General features: G+C 45.0%; 1 protein-coding gene across 4 annotated transcripts; it reads left to right on the top strand.

Annotated features, from left to right (window-relative positions):
• The first annotated feature begins 819 nt into the window (after positions 1-819).
• On the top strand, positions 820-19,119 carry LOC115171047 (suppressor of cytokine signaling 7). Of its 4 annotated transcripts, XM_029727509.1 has the most exons (10): positions 820-2,777; positions 5,168-5,232; positions 5,506-5,610; positions 7,050-7,139; positions 8,401-8,558; positions 15,771-15,939; positions 16,889-17,017; positions 17,327-17,462; positions 17,870-18,022; positions 18,203-19,119. In XM_029727509.1, exons 1-9 carry the CDS (start codon positions 1,210-1,212, stop codon positions 17,997-17,999), a joined length of 2,550 nt encoding a protein of 849 aa, XP_029583369.1. In that variant the 5' UTR covers positions 820-1,209; the 3' UTR covers positions 18,000-18,022; positions 18,203-19,119. The 4 variants fall into 4 exon arrangements, with proteins under 4 accessions (XP_029583369.1, XP_029583370.1, XP_029583371.1 ...); XM_029727510.1 differs by lacking the exon at positions 7,050-7,139; XM_029727511.1 differs by lacking the exon at positions 5,506-5,610 and having other exon boundaries at positions 821-2,777.
• Positions 19,120-22,658: the final 3,539 nt, after the last annotated feature.

Here is a 22,658-nt window from a genome sequence, read left to right on the forward strand (position 1 = left end):
GGGTCAAAGAGCACACACTAAGTAAAAATATTTTAAGTAGTGCGTTGTTCCAAAGAGAGAGCAGGAAGTGTTTACGGAAGTGGAAGAGGTTTTATTTTTTATATGTAACCTTTAACTAGGCAAGTCAGTTTAGGACAATCCTTATTTACAATGACGGAACTGTGGGTTGACTGCCTTGTTCAGGGGCAGAACGACCGATTTTTACCTTGTCAGCTCGGGGATTCGAACCAGCAATCTTTCGGTTACTGGCACAACGCCCTAACCAATAGGCTACCTGCCCTGGGGTTTATGTGTGACGGAAGCAGAATCTATGGGCTTTTGGGGTCCTTTCTACTTCAGGAAGTGATCAGTGCATGGGCAGAGACACAGATTATCTATTATATTAACCAGATACTCAAGTGGCCGCTCTAACAATGGAAAGTTATGTCTTCAAAAACGGAAGGCAGAGGAGGCAAACTCAGGTGGGACCATTCTAGCCAATGAGAGGGCAGATACGCGTGAGAACAAGAGGCACAACTCATATATATATATATATATATATATAAAGTGTTTTATTCTCTCAAAGTTGTCGGGAAGTCACGTGTCCTACTTTTATCAGTACGCTCGTAACAACCTAAGCATTAAGACAATCATATTCGACAAATAAGCCATTACATTTTGGTTAACCAAATTCGACACTCGTTGACCTCCATATAAAAACCCCTCGCTTGGTGAGCAAAAAAAATACATAAAACGCCACCTACTGGAGAATACATAATACATGGGCCCAGTTATCACTCGCTTCGAGGCATAAATCGGCCCAAAATCAGATTTTTCCAGCAGGTGGCGGTTTTTCGTTTTTTTTTCGCTCTCAGAGCGATTAGTTTTTGTGGGGGTATGGGCCTCCTTTATTACCAGAAGAAGTAGATTATTGATGTCGCCTCTGCGCAGCCGCCCCGCGAGCCCTAGTGTGCGAGCCACCCATTACATCCATGTTGTCTACGAAGAGGGAATCGGCGTCAGCAATACTGACGGAACGTTTTAGATGTGTTTTTGTTTATTCGCATACATTTATCAGATTTTTTCCCACGAAGAATATGGAACTTCAAATGGCTGTCGTTAGGTAGAATGATGTGTTTGCAGTCAGCAACCGCGCTATTTATTTATCTTAATGTTATGTAAGAACAGAGACGGTACGCGGCGCCTCTTGTACCGAATTGAGGCGTAATAATGAATAACGCGCAAGATATGTCTCCTGATTTTGTCTTGATGCGCTTGGTTTCTGCGGCTGAATATGACCGATTGGACGAGGAGAATTTGACGTCGGGCGGTGGAGTGGTTTCCGGATTCGGGAAAGCTGTCTTGGGTAATCATGGCAACAATATCAACAATGGGTTTGAATTTGATCCGAACAACCCCACAGCAGGCCCGGCGATTCAGAGCAATCCCTCCCCGCACTATAGTTCACAGGTCGAGAGCCGGACGGGAGCCCTTGACAGCCGCTTGATGCTGACTCGACCCTTAGTTTCTGATGCGCCTCAACCTCCCGACTTCGCCGTGGCTCAGCGCTTCGATTTCCCTCATGGCGCGGGCAGAGGCTCGCGGGCTCAGCTCATGGTGTTTCAGAACGTCATTAGGACAAGCGACGGTATTTTAGAATGCGGCCTCGAGCAACCTCCTGGCTTCCAGGTAAGTGAGGCTGATAAACAGGAAGCCAGTTCTGCCTGTGTCATGATGACCAGTGACAACAATATGGATGTGCAACATCAGAGGCTTCAGTGGCACCCCATTATGAAGCTGTCCAAGGTGGTCGCAGATGCAGGTGACCTGGCTGGAGAGGGAGATGGGCTCTGCCACCGGCACCGCCTGGTCACTGATGCCATGGACTGGCCTCCGCTCCTGGACAAGTCCCTCCGCTTCTGCATCCTGGACCCCAAGAAGACCTGTTCAACGGGGAACACGAACTACCACCACCTGGACGACACGGTGCTCAACCTGGCCCGGAGGCTGGGGGAGCTGGGCCAGGCCTCAGAGATGCTGCTGAAGGAGGGTGGAGAGATGCCTCGCTGTTCCTGTCAGAGCATCCTGGCTTCGGCAACGGGGGGAATAGGCCCCGGAGAGGACCCTAGTGAAACCAGTGATGCCCTCCTGGTGCTGGAGGGCCTGGACTCTAAGGAAGTGGGGGAGCTGGGGATGGGTGGGGAGGAGTTTAAAGGTGGTGTCCCCGGGCAGGAGGGCGAGACGGACATGGGGCAGGACGGGCGGGGGGCTTTCTCAAGCGGTTCCCTCACGGGGCTAATGAGGCAGGTACGCAGGCTTGCCGGGGAGTCCTGTGCCTGTGACCCCCAGGTGTGTCCCTCCCCGTTGGATGTCATGGGCTCTGCTGCAGCCATAACATCTTCGTCCCTGTCTCTGACCTCCTCTAACATCACGGGGCGGCCGGCAGCAGAAGCCTCCGCCACCCTATCTGGCACCTTACCTTCACAGGACCCTCCCAGCCAAACCTCCCAGTCCCAGCCCCAAAGCAGGGCTACCACGCCGAAGTTAGGGGTGATGTTGCGAGCCGCCTCACCCTTAGTAGTAGAGGGGGCGGCAGGGGGCGAGAAGACAACCAGAGGGAAGTCCAGGAAAGGCTCTCTGAAGATCCGTCTGAGCAAACTATTCCGGACCAAGAGCAGCAGCGGCTCCACTCACCTACTGGACAAGAGGCCCTCGCTGGCCTCCTCCACCTCTTCCGGGGGCAGCCTGATGGATGTGTGGGGCTCCGGATCCACCAGCACAGACCAGGACACAGGGAGGTGAGGTTAAGGGAAGGGGACAGCCCTGTGTCTCTGTCTGGGTCAATAGTGTTTTTCTAGCTGGGGGGACTGGGAGAGGACAGGGTGGTAAGGCTGAGGGCGTGCGACAGCTCTGCAGTCTCAGCTGGTGTTGGTCTAGTACAGTTATCATTATAAGCTATTAGTGGCTTTACAGGGGATTATTATAGTGCTAGAGGCACTCAAACAATGTGGGCGTAGTAGAGTTATTATTATAGAAGTTAAGCTATTAGTAGCCAAATGAAGGATATTTATAGTGCCACAGGCACTAAAGGTAGACTAGTGGTTAGTGGAACTGCAGTCAATTTTCCCAGTGAGAGACAAACATTTTAGATATGAGAGCTTTTAGCTCACCTCGTCAACAAAATCACGTTACTCCTCTTATCCAGCTGTTTCATGATTAGCGCTGAAAACAGCACAAGAAAGGTGATTTAACTTATCATGTTCTTAAAGAAACATGCTGGGACTTGGGCCTATTGAGTAGACCATATGCTATAGTATGACTCCAAGTAATTCAACTTTGGTTACTCACTTCATCTCCCTTCTTAGGCATGATGGCTTTATCATGTTCTAAACTCCCAAATCAATGAAGATTCAAAATGTCAACCAATGTTGCCATAGTTGTGTTTGTTCACAGATAAATGCCGTTTAGAACTGTTACCTGTAAACGCCTGACATCATGCTCCATAGTTACTGAGATATTCTGGCATCCAAAATACAGTGCATGTTGCATTTCACTTCCTGGTATTATTTGGCATACCTCGGCACCATCCTGGTTCTATACTGTGTGTGGTGAATGTGGCTAAAAGCACAAGCAGAAAGCAAAGAAAGCAGCTGGCCATAGCAAGGACATGAACGTAGTTCAGCATTATAGCCTTTTTCATTTTGTAGATGCCCTCAGTGCATTGTTTTGCTTTATGTTGTCAAAAGTCAGGGGAAACAGTTGGAGCTAGTTTTAATGAGTTCAGCCCGTGGATGTCGGACCAACTGCCAGTACAGCATGTGCATTCATTCAACATGTCATTTGAGAAATGTTAGTATCTAATTTCATTCATGTTTTGGTTTTATATCTTTTTTTTTTCCTTCTTTTTTTTACTGTTGGGACAACTGGCGTCTTATTTGACCCTTCAAACGCTCACTGGCTGACTTTCTGTAGTCAAATATAGGCCAGGTTCATGATCTAACCCACCCTGCCAGTCATCATCATCATGTCTGTCTGTCTGTCTGAGCACTGCTCCCACGAGTTCCTATAGTCTCAACTGTGTTCTCATGTTTCCTTTGATTCAGTATGCACAAACCTGAGGTGTGCCGTTACTGAACATGATGGGGGAAACCAGTGTTCCACTCCAGGCAGTTTCCTCTTTCCCTGCTCTCGGCGAACATGGCTCCTCTTTTAAGTGAGGGAAAGGGTGTGGGGAGGGAGGTAGGATTGTGGGAAGGAGTTTGAAGGTAGCGGGGGGTGAGTTTCAGCTGCTGTTTACCCTACTGTGCATCAGGCTTAGCTCAAGCGGCATGCTGGGTTTTCCCCACTAGCACTGTCTCACTCTCACACACACACACCACACACACACACACACACACAAGCTGGCCCCCGCTGCACAGAGCAAAGGAATCTGGCAGCCAGCAAGGCACAGCTATCACCCAGTCAGGCCTTCCAGAAGCTTCCCAAAAAAATCCCCAAATGTGAAAAACTGTGGAGTGGTGCTGTGTTTTAGGGGGGAAGAGTTAAGCTAAAGATGGCTATCCAAACAAGAAGTTACAGCACAGAAATGCTCCAATCAACGAAGGATCGTGTAATCGGAGGAGCTCGTTGTGCTTCTTCATATCAGTTTAATAGCGTAAATCTTAAGTATGACTTCTTGCTTCAGAAAATAGGCTATTTTAAGTCCAATGCTGTTTAAATAAACTGATGCTCAAATAATAACAAAACTGAAAATGCAAAACCATCAAGAAGGCACAACTGACTTCATTTCTAACCAATCAAGTCTGTTGGAATAGACAACACCCTCAATGATAATTCTGCATCGCTGGCTGCTGACTTCGCAGGGTCAGTGTAAGTGACTCTGCTTAAAAAAGAAACAAGCCGAATCGAGGGCAGTCCGGGAGATCATGGCTGGTCAGGTTCACTATCCAGAGGTAAGCGTCTGACCCACTACAAACCAGAGATGGATCTCAGTCCTTGGTGTTGAGGCACAGTGTACCCTTGAGAAATAGGCCACTGGTTTCATACAGTAGAAGGGTTAAAAAGGCATGAGGCTGAGCGAGATGGTTCAAAATGAATGTTGTGGGATTGAAGTCTAGCGGATAATACTGGTTCTTAGGACCATATAAGGGCTTCTCTTATGTTTGACCCTCTCTCTGTCTCTCCACAGCAAACTCCAGCTCTCCAGGCCCCAAAGTGCCTTCTCTCCGTTGGCCTTCGGTCCTGCCTTCACCGGTAATTGTGTGTACTTGAGTGTTTGTGCGCTTCTATTTCTGAATGTGGCGTTAGCTTTATGTCGACGTATATGGGTTGGTAATGGGTTGCTTGTGCTCGGGAGAGTGTGCCACTCGCATACGCATGTACACTTACGTGCCATATAGGATCTCTTCATCCTTTTTTCTCTCTCTCTCTCTCTCTCTCTCTCTCTCTCTCTCTCTCTCTCTCTCTCTCTCTCTCTCTCTCTCTCTCTCTGTTTCTCATTTTCTGTCCCTGGATCTCTCCCTCCAGGTGAGACTGTGTCCCTGGTAGACGTGGATATTTCTCGTAGAGGGGTGAACTCTCTGCAACCCCCGACACCTCCACCTCCGCCCAGACGAAGCCTCAGTCTGCTGGGTACTTTCCTCTCTTTCTTGCTTACGTTTCCTTGGTGTTTCTTCTGTCACGTCACCCTCTTCTTCTGCATGTGCTGCCGGGCTGCCTCTTTTCACGTTCTTTTTTTTTCCTGGGCTTTTCTCGTTTTCCACAAAAACATTGATGCAAAAGTACATTGAGGATTTGTGTAAGGGTCAGACGTTTAAAAGAAATATCTTAGGAGGGTTAGAAAAGGTGACTAGGAGTTAAGCATGGTTTGTTTCTCCAATCTCAGTAGCAGTAGACGCTGCCTCAATGTTTTATAGTTGGCATGTGTGTAACGGTTCACTGTGTAAACCAATTTCAGAAACTCAATAGGAATATACGTGATCGGACAGACAGTAAAACATGAATGGTTCGGTGCCACTTGGGTTTGCAGTACAACAATGACTCGTTGGTTTTCTGTGACTTCAAATGCGTTAGGCCTTGTGACTTATGGTACAGGGTCAGAATTGCGGAACTGAATTTGTTTTAAGAAGCACTCAGTTGTCTCTGTCTGTTTGTCTCTCTCTGTGTGTGTGTGTGTGTTGCTCCTAGCGTTCCTGTCTGTATTGCAACTGAGTCCTCCTCTCTGTTCCTCTTTCTGTCGGCTGTGTTGACCTCAGACGACGTGTGGGTTTCTTTCTTTAGACCATGTTCTAGTAGGTTAGCACCCAATTAGCATTAGTAATGTGGTCGACGCCAAGGCTGAGACCGTCATCAGACTGAAGACGCACACAAGTCGCGACGCAGTCAGGATCAGACAACGGTCTGGAGAGCGCTTGCGTTGCTGAGGTACAGGTCGTTTTCGTATGACTAAAGAGCCCACGTTTTCCCTATTAGCCAACTTCATACCTCTAGCAACTAAAGCCATTTCTGGTTCCTCAGCCTGGGCATCTGGGCACACTTCCTCAACACACGACAATCATTAGGGGCTTAACATCCAGGTTGTGGTAGAGGTTTTGTCCATTTTAATGTAGGCTGACGATACTGGAGCTCCAGCAACATTTTGGAGGACAAATGAGACTGAGGGAATGGGGGGTTACAGATGGGTATTTGCTCGATGCCTTGCTATGCCAATGTCTGTCCAGCTTGGTGATCTGTCACTGCTTTCTTCATATGCTCTGCCTGGTGTCATTGTCGCTCTGTGGCCTGATTGTAACATCACTGTGTCGGGATCCCACTTCTGATACCAACAGTGCCCAGTTTGGATGTGAGACAAACAAAGAATATCCATTGGTTCTTTTGAGGCAAAACGCTACCTATATAATGTGACCACCACCAGTCCTTTATCTTATAGTGTGACATTCAGCCATCAGTATGATCAACTTGAAAGGAAGCCAGAGGAAGAGGAAGCCCACATTGCCATTTTGATCTGCGTAAAGTTCAGGGTGGTGGCTGGCCTCTTAAAAGCCTGTGCATCCCGCTGTGCTCTGTTCCAGATGACTTTGGTGGGCCGCAGCCTGGGCCTTTCCTAGAGAGTGGCGTTCATCCCTCCCATGCCTTCATCCAGCATAGCCTCAGCCTCAATGGTAAGAGCAAAGCTGGGGCAAGAGAGGTCAAGGGGGCTTACTAGTGGGGCACAGAGAGAGACTCTTAAAGACATAGTCTATGATTTTTTTCAATTCTCCAGCCTATGTACCATTCTAAAACATTTTCTATTTTACTGTGACATGGCTAACTCATTTCAGTTGGTAGGCTGTTTTTACATTGTTAGAAAGTATGTGGTAATTGCGTTGGTGCAAAGCCAGTATTGTTTCTGGACACTTTTAATAAGTTTGGTTAACAGATATTCTGCTACAGTAAGGTTCATGATTGGGATATTATTGCTTTCCTTGACAGGGTTTCTTCTTCCTTCTGTAACCATTTGCATATGCACATACAGACTACTAGCGTTGGGTATTGTATTATCTACTGAGCTACGTTATATAATCAGAAGTTATAGTGTGTAGGTAGAGCTGACGCATTTCCGTATTCTGACGCAGAATCAGATATTTTTCTACATTGGTATCCGAACATTGTGAAACATTGCAACCTCCTGAATAAGCCCCTGCAGCTTTACAGGACCATTTCTTTTGCTTTAATAGGGTCGGCTCAAAGAAAGGCCTTGGCAAAGTGGTGTGATCAGAGGCAGCAGGGAAGGAGAAGTAACATGGGGATCCCTAATGAAGAACGAGATTTAGAAAGAGGCAGATAATGATACTCATTACCATTTCAGGAAAAGGATTGCGTCGATGACCATCTCCTGAAAATGGCGAAATTAGAGTTTAATCGTAGATATCACATTGTGCACACGGAACGTATGATTGTGCCCAGTTAAGCCTGGTCAATTTGCATTATGTTAAAACGTGTCTGGTTGAATGATTTGGTGATTTATATTCAGACAGACTGGTGAGATTGTCAGAGACCGAGGCAGATGAATTGACTGTAACCGTTTGATGGCCATCTGTACCTGAGACGAGAGATTAACTGATAGGCTACTTCAGTACATGCGTGATACAGACATATTTGTTATATTATCACAGATGTGTTATTTCACACACTAATTTAATCTATAACGGTGGCTCCAATTGTTTTTTTGTTTGTTAGGTCACATAGTCAGGACAATGACGCACAAGTACTTACCCTGAGGTACACCACTTGCTCATGTTTCTTTTAAGCAGGGTGAATTTATGGCTAATTTGGCAACAATTTCTGTTTTTTTTTTTTACCGAATGTTCTCCTATCCACCAGTAAGAGTGAATGATGAACCCTGGATCTGAGTGTGTGTGTGTGTGTGGCCCTGTGTTTCAGATGCGTTCCTGCGGGGCCTCCCCCGGCCCATCCCTCTGCCTGGCGACGCCCAGAACCCGTCTCGGGTGGACCAGCGCCCACTGCTGTGCCCACTGAGCCGCCCCGATGCCAGCAGCTTTGCCAGCAGCTTTGCCACCAGCCTCCGAGAACTGGAAAAAGTAGGACATGTCACGTGTACATAGGCACATTGACATTCTTACAGACGCAGTACTAGGCTCAGACAATGTTCCCTCTAAGCTGCGTACGGGCGCGCAGCTCCCCCGGGACTGCCGCGCATAAGAATTATCAACCCGCGCAGAGAAGCACGAGATTGAACTTGAATTGCCAATATTAACCACTTTCAATTCAACATACCGAAACAAAGTGAACTATGCAAGACTTAGTATGCTAAACTAACTATGCAAGAGATTTTCTTGTAGGCAGAACACACCGGAGTAGCATTCTATTTCATTGACAGGCAGGACTCAGCCTGTACTCTACAGACCAGTGCGGCAAAACCAATCAGAGCTGCAGTATCCCAATGTGCAAATAGACCTTTGCCATATATGGATCTGTGTCATTCACTTTGAACGGGACTGTGTTTACACCATGAGTGGTCGCAAGTAGATATGCACATAGATATGCACACGTGCACCTTTGTTCATAATCTTTGCTAGTAAGTAAGTTATTAGCCCATATATAGCTAGTCAGCAATGGGGCGGTGGTTGCTTCCTACAAGAGCTCAAAAGTGAGTCAGGTAAAGGCCTTTTTTTCTGTCTTAAAGGGGTAGTGTTTTATTTTGAGACAGGCTTGAATATTGGCTACTTAGCATCATTTGTCTGATTCTCTGTAATAATGGTATGGGAATAATTAATTTTATTTTGTAAAGTGGTTTCTTGCATCAAATGACACATTTTCAGTCACCTCTGGATCTGAAGGACAAGTGGATAAACCGGTTAATGTCAAGCCCCGCATATTTTTTCCAAAAGTCTCATGGAATGTAGGTCTTCATTGAACGCCACACATTGGCTACTACTGTAGGCTGAATGATGGAACAGCTATTTCCATGTTAAAACATTATGGGACGCATTTTCTCCATTGTTTTTTATGGCAGGCCACTCTGATAGGCCTACATTATGATCAAATAACCACAGTTACACAGAATGTTCACAGGTTTGCGCTCAGCAGGCCCTAAAAATGTGTTCAGTACCGAAAACAAAATAAGAGAGAACATTGGACACAGTGCTAGGTTCAGACACGGTGCTACAGTAGGTTCAGATACAGTGCTAGGTTCAGACACGGTGCAACAGTAGGTTCAGACACGGCGCTACAGTAGGTTCAGATACAGTGCTAGGTTCAGACACGGTGCAACAGTAGGTTCAGACACGGTGCTACAGTAGGTTCAGATACAGTGCTAGGTTCAGACACGGTGCAACAGTAGGTTCAGACACGGTGCTACAGTAGGTTCAGACACGGTGCTACAGTAGGTTCAGACACGGTGCTACAGTAGGTTCATACACAGTGCTAGGTTCAGACACGGTGCTATAGTAGGTTCAGATACAGTGCTAGGTTCAGACACAGTGCTACAGTAGGTTCAGATACAGTGCTAGGTTCAGACACAGTGCTACAGTAGGTTCAGATACAGTGCTAGGTTCAGACACGGTGCTATAGTAGGTTCAGATACAGTGCTACAGTAGGTTCAGACACAGTGCTAGGTTCAGACACGGTGCTACAGTAGGTTCAGACACGGTGCTACAGTAGGTTCAGATACAGTGCTAGGTTCAGACACGGTGCTACAGTAGGTTCAGACACGGTGCTACAGTAGGTTCAGATACAGTGCTAGGTTCAGACACGGTGCAACAGTAGGTTCAGACACGGTGCTACAGTAGGTTCATACACAGTGCTAGGTTCAGACACGGTGCTATAGTAGGTTCAGATACAGTGCTAGGTTCAGACACAGTGCTACAGTAGGTTCAGATACAGTGCTAGGTTCAGACACAGTGCTACAGTAGGTTCAGATACAGTGCTAGGTTCAGACACGGTGCTATAGTAGGTTCAGATACAGTGCTACAGTAGGTTCAGACACAGTGCTAGGTTCAGACACGGTGCTACAGTAGGTTCAGACACGGTGCTACAGTAGGTTCAGATACAGTGCTAGGTTCAGACACGGTGCTACAGTAGGTTCAGACACGGTGCTACAGTAGGTTCAGATACAGTGCTAGGTTCAGACACGGTGCAACAGTAGGTTCAGACACGGTGCTACAGTAGGTTCAGATACAGTGCTAGGTTCAGACACGGTGCTACAGTAGGTTCAGACACGGTGCTACAGTAGGTTCAGACACGGTGCTACAGTAGGTTCATACACAGTGCTAGGTTCAGACACGGTGCTACAGTAGGTTCAGACACAGTGCTAGGTTCAGACACAGTGCTACAGTAGGTTCAGACACGGTGCTACAGTAGGTTCAGATACAGTGCTAGGTTCAGACACGGTGCTACAGTAGGTTCAGACACGGTGCTACAGTAGGTTCAGACACGGTGCTACAGTAGGTTCAGACACGGTGCTACAGTAGGTTCATACACAGTGCTAGGTTCAGACACGGTGCTATAGTAGGTTCAGATACAGTGCTAGGTTCAGACACGGTGCTACAGTAGGTTCAGATACAGTGCTAGGTTCAGACACGGTGCTATAGTAGGTTCAGATACAGTGCTACAGTAGGTTCAGACACAGTGCTAGGTTCAGACATGGTGCTACAGTAGGTTCAGACACAGTGCTACAGTAGGTTCAGACACAGTGCTAGGTTCAGACACGGTGCTACAATAGGTTCAGATACAGTGCTAGGTTCAGACACGGTGCTACAGTAGGTTCAGACACGGTGCTACAGTAGGTTCAGACACGGTGCTACAGTAGGTTCAGACACAGTGCTAGGTTCAGACACGGTGCTACAGTAGGTTCAGATACAGTGCTAGGTTCAGACACGGTGCTACAGTAGGTTCAGACACGGTGCTACAGTAGGTTCAGACACAGTGCTAGGTTCAGACACGGTGCTACAGTAGGTTCAGATACAGTGCTAGGTTCAGACACGGTGCAACAGTAGGTTCAGACACAGTACTAGGTTCAGACACGGTGCTACAGTAGGTTCAGATACAGTGCTAGGTTCAGACAAATCAAATGTATTCATCAAGCCCTTTTTACATCAGCAGAAACCCAGCCTAAAACCCCCAAACAGAAAGCAATGCCGATGTAGAAGCACAGTGGCTAGGAAAAACTCCCTAGAAAGGCAGGAACCTAGGAAGAAACCTAGAGAGGAACCAGGTTCCAAGGGGTGGCCAGTCCTCTTCTGGCTGTGCCGGGTGGGAGATTATAAGAGTACATGGCCATTAAGGTCAGATCATTCTTCAAGATGTTCAAATGTTCATAGATGACCAGCAGGGTCAAATAATAATCACAGTGGTTGTAGAGGGTGCAACCGGTCAGCACCTCAGGAGTAAATGTCAGTTGGCTTTTCATAGCCGAGCATTCAGAGGAAATTGTAGAATTAGAGGGAGCATACCTAAGATCACACAGGACACCAGATAAGACAGGAGAATTTCACCAGATAGGACCGACTGACCTTAGCCCCCCGGCACATAGACTATTGCAGCATAGATAATGGAGGCTGAGACATGGGTCGGGACACTGTGGCCCCGTCCGACGATACCCCCGGACAGGGTCAACCAGGCAGGATATAACCCCACCCACTTTGCCAAAGCACAGCCCCCACACCACTAGAGGGATATCAACAGACCACCAACTTACTACCCAGAGACAAGACTGAGTATAGACACAGAGCTAGGTTGAGAGGTCGACCGATTATGATTTTTCAACACTGATGCCTATTATTGGAGGACCAAAAAAAGGCGATACCGATTAATCGGCCTATTTTTATATATATATAATTGTAGTAATGACAATTACAACAATACTGAATGAACAATGAACACTTTTATTTTAACTTAATATAAGACATAAATAAAATCTATTTAGTCTCAAATAAATAATGAAACATCCTCAATTTGGTTTAAATAATGCAAAAACACAGTGTTGGAGAAGAAAGTAAAAGTGCAATATGTATGTGCCATGTAAAAAAGCTAACGTTTAAGTTCCTTGCTCAAACATGTGAAAGCTGGTGGTTCAATATTCCCAGTTCTTCAATATTCCCAGTTAAGAAGTTTTAGGTTGTAGTTATTATAGGATTTTATAGGACTATTTCTCTCTATACCATTTGTATTTCATATACCTTTGACTATTGGATGTTTTTATCGGCACTTTAGTATTGCCAGCCTAATCTCAGGAGTTGATAGGCTTGAAGTCATAAACAGAGCCGTGCTTCAAACATTGCAAAGAGCTGCTGGCAAACGCAGTAATGTTTGAATGAATGCTTATGAGCCTGCTGCTGCCTACCACCGCTCAGTCAAACTGCTCTATCAAATCATAGACTTAATTATAATAAACACACAGAAATACGAGCCTTTGGTCATTAATATGGTCAAACCGGAAACTATAATTTCGAAAACAAAATGTTTATTCTTTAAGTGAAATATGGAACCGTTCCATATTTTATCTAACGGGTGGCATTATTAAGTCTAAATATTGCTGTTACATTGCACAACCTTCAATGTTATGTCATAATTATGTACAATTCTGGCACATTAGTTCGCAACGAGCCAGGCGGCCCAAACTGTTGCATATACCCTGACTCTGCTTGCAATGAACGCAAGAGAAGTGACACAATTTCCCTAGTTAATATTGCCTGCTAACATGAATTTCTTTTAACTAAATATGCAGGTTTAAAAAATATATACTTCTGTGTATTGATTTTAAGAAAGGCACTGATGTTTAGGTACATTTGTGCAACGATTGTGCTTTTTTTCGACAATGAGCTTTGTTAAATCATCATCCTTTTGTCAAAGTTGAAGTAGGCTGTGATTCGATGATAAATTAACAGCCACCGCATTGATTATATGCAACGCAGGACAAGCTAGTTAACCTAGTAATATCATCAACCATGTGTAGTTAATTAGTGATTATGTGAAGATTGATTGTTTTTTTAGAAGATAAGTTTAATGCAAGCTAGCAACTTACCTTGGCTCCTTGCTGCACTCGCGTAACAGGTGGTCAGCCTGCCACGCAGTCTCCTCGTGGATTGCAATGTAATCGGCCATAATCGGGGTCCAAAAATGCAGATTACCGATTGTTATGAAAACTTTAAATCGGCCCTAATTAATCGGTCATTCCGATTAAATGGTCGACCTCCTAGTTGAGACACTCGGAGCTAGGTTGAGACAAAGAGGGTGTGTTCGTAAATCACAACGGCAGTCAAGTTCTGACTTCAACGGCAGTCAAGCACCCAAGCTAACAGGCTAAGGTTGGCTAGCTTGCTAGCTACTTCCAGACACAAATGAGAGAACACCTCACTCTGAGCAGTTTACTTGCCCTAACAAAGCTGGTTAGGCTGTTTTCATGTTATCCAGAACATTGCTGACTAACTGTGATGTTGGCAACAATTTAATTAAGCTTTTTTCCCCAACGTTTACTGGCACCGGCCATATTCAAAGGGTGTTGGGCGTTCGTAAATTCATCAGTTATTCTGCGCTCTAGCACACTCAGACGAGAGTGCTCTGAAATCGGAGTAGATAGCCAGAGTGAATTTACGAATGCGCCCAGAGCTTGGTTCAGTTAGATAATACTAAGATGATAACAAACACATCCCGTAACACAGGCAGATACTTCTAATACTTCTAGTCTTTAGATGTGCGTGCATGCATGCGTGTAAAAAAAGATCGGACACACCTACTCAATCAAGGGTTTTTCTTTATTTATACTATTTTCTACATTGTAAAATAATAGTGGAGACATCAAAAGGATGAAATAACACATATGGAATCATGTAGTAACCCAAAAAGTGTTAAACAAATCAAAATATATTTGAGATTCTTCAAAGTAGCCACCCTTTGCCTTGATGACAGCTTTGCACACTCTTGGCATTCTGTCAACCAGCTTCACGAGGAATGCTTTTCCAACAGTCTTGAAGGAGTCCCCACATATGCTGAGCACTTGTTGGCTGCTTTTCCTTCACTCTGTGGTCCAATTCATCCCAAACCATCTCAATTGGGTTGAGGTCGGGTGATTGTGGAGGCCAGGTCATCTGATGCAGCACTCCATCACTCTCCTTGTTGGTCAAATAGCCCTTACACAGCCTGGAGGTGTGTTGGATCATTGTCCTGTTGAAAAAGAAATGATAGTCCCACTAAGAGCAAACCAGATGGGATGGTGTATCGCTGCAGAATGCTGTGGTAGCTACGCTGGTTAAGTGTGCCTTGAATTCTAAATAAATCACAGACTATGTGACCAGCAGGGCACCTCCACACCATCACACCTCCTCTGTGTTTCACGGTGGGAACCACACATGTGGAGATCATTTGTTCACCTACTCTGCGTCTCGCAAAGACACGGCGGTTGGAACCAAAAATCACATTTTTGAACTCATCAGACCAAAGGACAGATTTCCACCAGTCTAATGTCCATTGCTCGTGTTTCTTGGCCCAAGCAAGTCTCTCCTCCTCATTGGTGTCCTTTAGTAGTGGTTTCTTTGCAGCAATTCGACCATGAAGGCCTGATTTACGCAGGCTCCTCTGAACAGTTGATGTTGAGACGTGTCTGTTACTTCTGAAGCATTTATTTGGGCTGCAATCTGAGGCTGGTAACTCTAATGAACTTATCCTCTGCAGCAGAGGTAACTGGGTTTTCCTTTCCTGTGACGGTCCTCATGAGAGCCAGTTTCATCATAGTGCTTTATGGTTTTTGCGACTGCACTTGAAGAAACATTCAAAGTTCTAGAAATGTTCTGTATTGACTGACCTTCATGTCTTAAAGTACTGATGGACTGTCATTTCTCTTTGCTTATTTGAGCTGTTCTTGCCATAATATGGACTTGGTCTTTTACCAAATAGGGCTATCTTCTGTATACCACCCCTACCTTCTCACAACACAACTGATTGGCTCAAACCCATTAAGAAGGATAGAAATTCCACAAATTAACGTTTAAGAAGGCACAACTGTTAATTGAAATGCATTCCAGATGACTACCTCATGAAGCTAGTTGAGAGAATGCCAAGAGTGTGCAAAGCTGTCATCAAGGCAAAGGGTGGCTACTTTGAAGAATCGCAAATAGAAAATATATTTTGATTTGTTTAACACTTTTTTTGGTTACTACATGATTCCATATGTGCTATTTCATTGTTTTGATATCTTCACTATTATTCTACAATGTAAAAATAAAGGAAAACCCTGGAATGAGCAGGTGTCTAAACTTATATTTGATGTGAATTTGCCTAAATCTGTGTGATCATAGTGTGGCTGGTACTGGGGTCCTATGAACTGGGAGGATGCAGAGATGAAGCTGAAGGCCAAGCCAGACGGGGCGTTCCTGGTGAGGGACAGCTCTGACCCCCGCTACATCCTCAGCCTGAGCTTCCGCTCCCAGGGAGTCACACACCACACACGCATGGAGCACTACAGAGGTGAGTTACACACACACACCACACACACACACACACACACAAGCAGGCATGCACATACACGCACACACTATATGTACTCTACGTTAGGGGTGTTCCAATCTGGCTTTACTCTAATCGTATCTGTAAATTGACAGTTGATGGTCCAATTAGATGATACTCGTGATCAGAAAAACGTGGAAGTGTTTAATATAGTAGATGTTGGCAAAATGCCCATCTCTCTGCACGTTTAATGATCGAGGTAGAACCCGCCCATTTCTTTACAGACAGGCAAACTAACCGCTTGAGTTATTTAGACCACGTAGCACCTCACACTTTATTTAAAGATGCACGCTGGCACCCGAGAATGTTTTTTTTTGTTCCGTTCACTGATAATAAAAAATAAAAAAATGCATTGGTGTCAGAGCAATTGCCCATATCTGTTACGATCCTGTTCTGTCAGACTACTCTGCGCGCCCCTACTCTACATGCACTCTCATGCAGCACTTTTTACTGAAGATGTAACCCATGTACACACGTTGGATGGTTTCACGTCGGGTCTTGCCATTGGATGTTTCATGTCGGGTCTTGCCATTGGATGTTTCATGTCGGGTCTTGCCATTGGATGGTTTCATGTCATGTCTGGATGGTTTCATGTCCTGTCAAAAACATGAGCTGTCGCACACCCAGAGACAATTATTTTATGTAGAGGTGCTGACTGACGGCAAATTAACTATAAGCTTCAGAAGAAGGCACAGTGATGCCGAAACATTGGTGATTTACCCAATAAATGACTGTGTGTGTGTATATATAGAGTGTGTGTATATATAGTGTGTGTATATATAGTGTGTGTATATATAGCGTGTGCAACTCTCTTTATTATTTGTGTAGCTTATAGTTCATGTTGTGTCTTGCCATTGGATGATTTCATGCCGTGTCTTATTGATTGGTCTTTTTCTCTCTTTCTTCACAGGAACCTTCAGCCTCTGGTGTCACCCAAAGTTTGAGGACCGCTGTCATTCTGTGGTGGAGTTTATCGAACGGGCCATCATGCACTCCAAGAACGGAAAATTCCTCTACTTCCTGCGCTCACGGGTCCCAGGTAAGAACCTACCAATCAGAGTGGGACCATGCTAAATGACAGCTCTGTCACTGTATATGGATCTGAATCATAGGTTACATACAGCACCATTTTAAAGTTGCTATTACTAACACCTATTTATCACTGGGTTGTCATAATTAATTAGGCCTTAGGTTTGTTTTGACTTTACTGTATTTTCACAATTAGTGTTGTATTTATATATGGTGGAGGATGTAGTTCACTATCTAGGGTAGAATTTAGTATGCTTATGATGTGTGTTCCTGCCAATGATGTACATTAATATGTGTGTGACCATGGTTCCTCCTCCAGGCCTCCCCCCGACCCCGGTCCAGTTACTGTACCCAGTGTCCCGCTTCAGCAGTGTCAAGTCCCTGCAGCACCTCTGTCGCTTCTGCATTCGCCAGCTGGTCCGCATAGACCACATCCAGGAGCTCCCGCTGCCCACGTACGTAGAAACACAACACATAGATCTGCCCACATTATAGAAACGCAACATATAGACCACATCCAAGAGCTCCTGGCTGCCCATGTACATGCACTGCCCTGCCTGTAAAGACCAGTGACCCAGGATATAGTGCGACATATAGTGCCCTCTAGTGTACAAAATAAGTGAAACATCCAAAGACAGACTAAATATAATCAACACAACAAATAACCACATAGGCAGGCCAAAATGGCTCCACAAGATGTTGGGATTTGTGTACACTGGTGGGAGTGTTTAAGATATTGACATAATGGAAGATTTTGATCGTGTGTATTGGGATGGTTATATTTTCTATCCATTAATACACACAGGCAGACAGTTTTGTATTGGAAGGGCTTGTGTAAAATGTACCCCGTCTCTTCCCGTAGGCCCCTCATAGTCTACCTGCGAAAGTTCTACTACTACGATCCTGAGGAGGAGATGTACATGTCAATCAAGGAGATGGGGCGGGACACGACCAACCAACCGGCGACTGGCCAGCCGGAGTCTCAAACGTAGCACTTGGAAGATCATTGGATCAAGTGAGTGATGGATGCTTGGGCCACCAATTGAGCAGTGTTGTTAAATATGTTTATACTGAAGTACTGTATTCGGTACATTATACAATTTACTTTTACATATATTTTCAATGAAAATGGTGTGGTGTGCATTGTTTAGTGTGGCCACAGTGTATACAATGTCCTTATCCTTTGTTGTTGCAGGGTTTTTATACACGTGGACAGCTTACCTGAGACTGATGGTGACTGTGATTGGGGACAGTCTCGCTCAAACCCTCTTGTGCCAGACTGCACTAATCAGCACTCTTGGTTGACTCGGTATCTGGACGTCTGGGGGCAGGCTTTTTGATGATCCACCCTCCTCCCTTTTTGATTGGCCCACAGAAACTGGAGGAGGTGCAAGGGATGAGGAAACTCCACCCACCCGGCCAGTGACGAAGATATCTGACCCCGGGGCTGAACTGGAAGAGCTAGCTGACTACTTGCCATTGTGCTAACTACAGTAAGCCCCCCAGCTAAGACAGGACATCACTGCAACGTTGTGGAAACGTCACATGTACTTGAGTAGGAAGAACATTTCAACCGAAACGAGCGCACCCTTGAGCCTGGAGGCTAAGACGATAGGTTGAGGGTTGAAGTATATGGAACCAAATCAGTTTGGAAAACGATGCACTTGATCTTTTTTTTGTACCCCTGCTCTGAAAAGGTCTGGGAAAAGGGACAGCTCGTTGTTTGGACCAGAGTATAAAAAGTTGTCTACTGTATATCAGCCAAGGAGGAGAAACTGTACCCACCTTTCTGATATGATGCATTCTCAACTACAGAGAAATCAAATTTTGTTGTTTCATCTTAAAATATTTGGTTGCCACTGATTTGATCTGCACCTTTTGAATTGACTGCCTGAGCTGTGTGTGTCTGCGTGCCTGTATGTGTGTGTAAATACTGTGCGTTGGCGTTAGCGGTTGGTGGCTAACCAGAGTTATTTGGTGGTGTAACATCACTGGAGGATATCATGGTTGTCTCTCAACTCTGGAATCCAACTGGAATTCTCTTGCTATACTGTTATTGAGCAAATGCGTTACCAGAACAAATAATAATAAAACTGTTGATGGAATTTAAAACATGACAAAAGCGGCTTACTTTATGTCTATGGCCGAGATTCAATCCAAGGCTCCCAATAGAAAAGGCACATTGTTGGCTGTTCAGTGCGCTGCTATATAACGTACCTTGGATTGAGTATTGACCTGTCTGTCTGTGCGTGTGATTGTCTCTCCAACCAAATACACCCTACCACAAATATACAGTTAAAGTCGGAAGTTTACATACATTTAGGTTGGAGTCATTAAAACTCGTTTATCAACCACTCCACATATTTCTTGTTAACAAACTACAGTTTTGACAAGTAGGTTAGGACATCTACTTTGTGCATGACACAGGTAGTTTTCCAGCAATTGTTTACAGACAGATTATTTCACTTATAATTCACTGTATCACTATTCCAGTGGGTCAGAGGTTTAAATACACTAAGTTGACTGTGCTTTTAAAGAGCTTGGAAAATTCCAGAAAATGATGTCATGGCTTTAGAAGCTTCTGATTTGACATCATTTTAGTCAAATGGAGGTGTACCTGTGGATGTATTTCAAGGCCTGCCTTCAAACTCAGTGCCTCTTTGCTTGGCATCATGGGAAAATCAAAATAAATCAGCTAAGGCGTCAGAAAAACAATTGTAGACCTCCACAAGTCTGGTTCATCCTTGGGAGCAATTTCCAAACGCCTGAAGGTACCACGTTCATCTGTACAAACAATAGTACGCAAGTATAAACACCATAGGACCACGCAGCCATCATACCGCTCAGGAAGGAGATGCGATCTGGCTCCTAGAGATGAATGTACTTTGCGAAAAGTGCAAATCAATCCCAGAACGACAGCAAAGGACCTTGTGAAGATGCTGGAGGAAACGGGTACAAAAGTATCTATATCCACAGTAAAACGAGTCCTATATCGACAACCTGAAAGGCCGCTCAGCAAGGAAGAAGCCACTGCTCCAAAACCGCCATAAAAAAAACAGACTACGGTTTGTAACTGCACACGGGGACAAAGATCGTACTTTTTGGAGAAATGTCCTCTAGTCTGATGAAACAAAAATAGAACTGTTTGGCCATAATGACCATCGTTATGTTTGGAGGAAAAAGGGGGAGGCTTGCAAGCCGAAGAACACCATCCCATCTGTGAAGCACGGGGGGTGGCAGCATCATGTTGTGGGGGTGCTTTGCTGCAGGAGGGACTGGTGCCCTTCACAAAATAGATGGTATCATGAAGAAGGGAAATTATGTGGATATATTGAAGCAAGATCTTAAGACATCAGGAAGTTAAAGCTTGGTCGCAAATGGGTCTTCCAAATGGACAATGACCCCAAGCATACTTCCGAAGTTGTGGCAAAATGGCTTAAAGACAACAAAGTCAAAGTATTGGAGTGGCCATCACAAAGCCCTGACCTCAATCCTATAGACAACTTGTGGGCATAACTGAAAAAGCGTATGCGAGCAAGGAGGCCTACAAACCTGACTCAGTTACACCAGCTCTGTCAGGAGGAATGGGCCAAAATTCACCCAACTTATTGTGGGAAGCTTGTGGAAGGCTTCCCAAAACATTTGACCAAAGTTATACAATTTAAAAGCAATGCTACCAAATACTAATTGAGTGTATGTAAACTTCTGACCCACTGGGAATGTGATGAAAGAAATAAAAGCTGAAATAAATAATTCTCTCTACTATTATTCTGACATTTCACTTTCTTAAAATAAAGTGGTGATCCTAACTGACCTAAGAAAGGATTTTTACTAGGATTAAATGTCAGGAATTGTGAAACTGATTTTCAATGTATTTGGCTAAGGTGTATGTCAACTTCCGACTTCAACTGTCTAGCTGTCTGAATCGGCGTGTCTCCAGCCAGCTTAACTACTCACTGGACCCCTACGATCACTCGGCTACACATGCCTCTCCCTAATGTCAATATGCCTTGTCCATTGCTAGTGATTATTGGCTTATTTCACTGTAGAGCCTCTAGCCCTGCTCAATATGCCTTTGCTAACCCTTCAGTTCCACCTCCCACACATGCGGTGTCATCACCTGGTTTAAATGATGTTCCTAGAGACAATATCTCTCTCATCGTCGCTCGATGCCTAGGTTTACTTCCACTGTATTCACATCCTACCATACTTTTGTCTGTACATTATGCCTTGAATCTATTCTATCGCCCCCAGAAACCTGCTCCTTTTACTCTCTGTTCTGAACGTACTAGACGACCAGTTCTTATAGCCTTTAGCCGCACCCTTATCCTACTCCTCCTCTGGTCCTCTGATGATGTAGAGGTTAATCCAGGCCCAGCAGTACCTAGCCCCACTTCCATTCTCCAGGTGCTCCAGGGGCAGCAGGTAGCCTAGTGGTTAAAGCGTTGGACTAGTAACCAAAAGTTTGCAAGATCGAATCCCTGAGTTGACAAGGTAAAAATCTGTCATTCTGCCCCTGAACAAGGTAGTTAACCCACTGCTCCTAGGCCATCATTAAAAATAAGAATTTGTTCTTAACTGACTTGCCTAGTTAAATTAAGGTAAAATAAAAAAATAAAAATAATTGTTGACTTCTGTAACCATAAAAGCCTTGGTTTCATGCATGTTAACATTAGAAGCCTCCTCCCCAATTTTGTTTTATTCACTGCCTTAGCACACTCTGCCAACCCGGATGTCCTAGCCGTGTCTGCATCCTGGCTGAGAAGACCACCAAAAACCCTGACATTTCCATCCCTAACTACAACATTTTCCGACATGATAGAACTGCCAAAGGGGCGGAGTGGCAATCTACTGCAGAGATAGCCTGCAGAGTTCTGTCATACTTTCCAGGTCTGTGCCCAAACAATTCAAGCTTCTACTTCTAAAAATCCACCTTTCCAGAAACAAGTCTCACCGTTGCCGCTTGCTATAGACCACCCTCTGCCCCCAGCTGTGCCCTGAACACCATATGTGAATTGATTGCCCCCCATCTATCTTCAGAGCTCATGCTGCTAGGTGACGTAAACTGGGACATGCTTAACAATGCGGCCATCCTACAATCTAAGCTTGATGCCCTCAATCTCACACAAATGATCAATGAACCTACCAGGTACAACCCCAAATCCGTAAACACGGGCACCCTCATCTTAACCAACTTGCCTTCCAAATACACCTCTGCTGTCTTGAACCCCGATCTCAGCAATCACTGCCTCATTGCCTGAATCCGTAATGGGTCTGCGGTCAAACGACCACCCCTCATCACTGTAAAATGTATGCATCACCTAAAACACTTCAGTGAGCAGGCCTTTCTAATCGACCTGGCCCGGGTATCATGGAAGGATATTGACAACATCCCATCAGTAGAGGATGCCTGGTTATTCTTTAAAAGTGCCTTCCTCACCATCTTAAATAAGCATGCCCCTTTCAAAAAATGTAGAACCAGGAACAGATATAGCTCTTGGTTCACTCCAGACCTGACTGCCCTTGACCAGCACAAAAACATCCTGTGGCGTATTGCATTAGCATCAAATAGCCCCCGTGATATGCAACTTTTCAGGGAAGTTAGGAACCTGTAGCACAAACTAAAAAAAGTTCTGGGACACTGTAAAGTC

Source organism: Salmo trutta, chromosome 32, assembly GCF_901001165.1.
Source record: "Salmo trutta chromosome 32, fSalTru1.1, whole genome shotgun sequence".
NCBI lineage: Eukaryota > Metazoa > Chordata > Actinopteri > Salmoniformes > Salmonidae > Salmo > Salmo trutta.

What these genes read in the sequence shown, in the direction of transcription:
- LOC115171047 (XM_029727509.1), top strand. Translation starts at nt 1,210, where the DNA reads ATGAATAACGCGCAAGATATGTCTCCTGATTTTGTCTTGATGCGCTTG. An exon ending in ACGAAGCCTCAGTCTGCTGG is followed by an intron (nt 5,611 to 7,049) that starts GTACTTTCCTCT and finishes GCTCTGTTCCAG; the next exon opens with ATGACTTTGGTGGGCCGCAG. An exon ending in GCATAGCCTCAGCCTCAATG is followed by an intron (nt 7,140 to 8,400) that starts GTAAGAGCAAAG and finishes CCTGTGTTTCAG; the next exon opens with ATGCGTTCCTGCGGGGCCTC.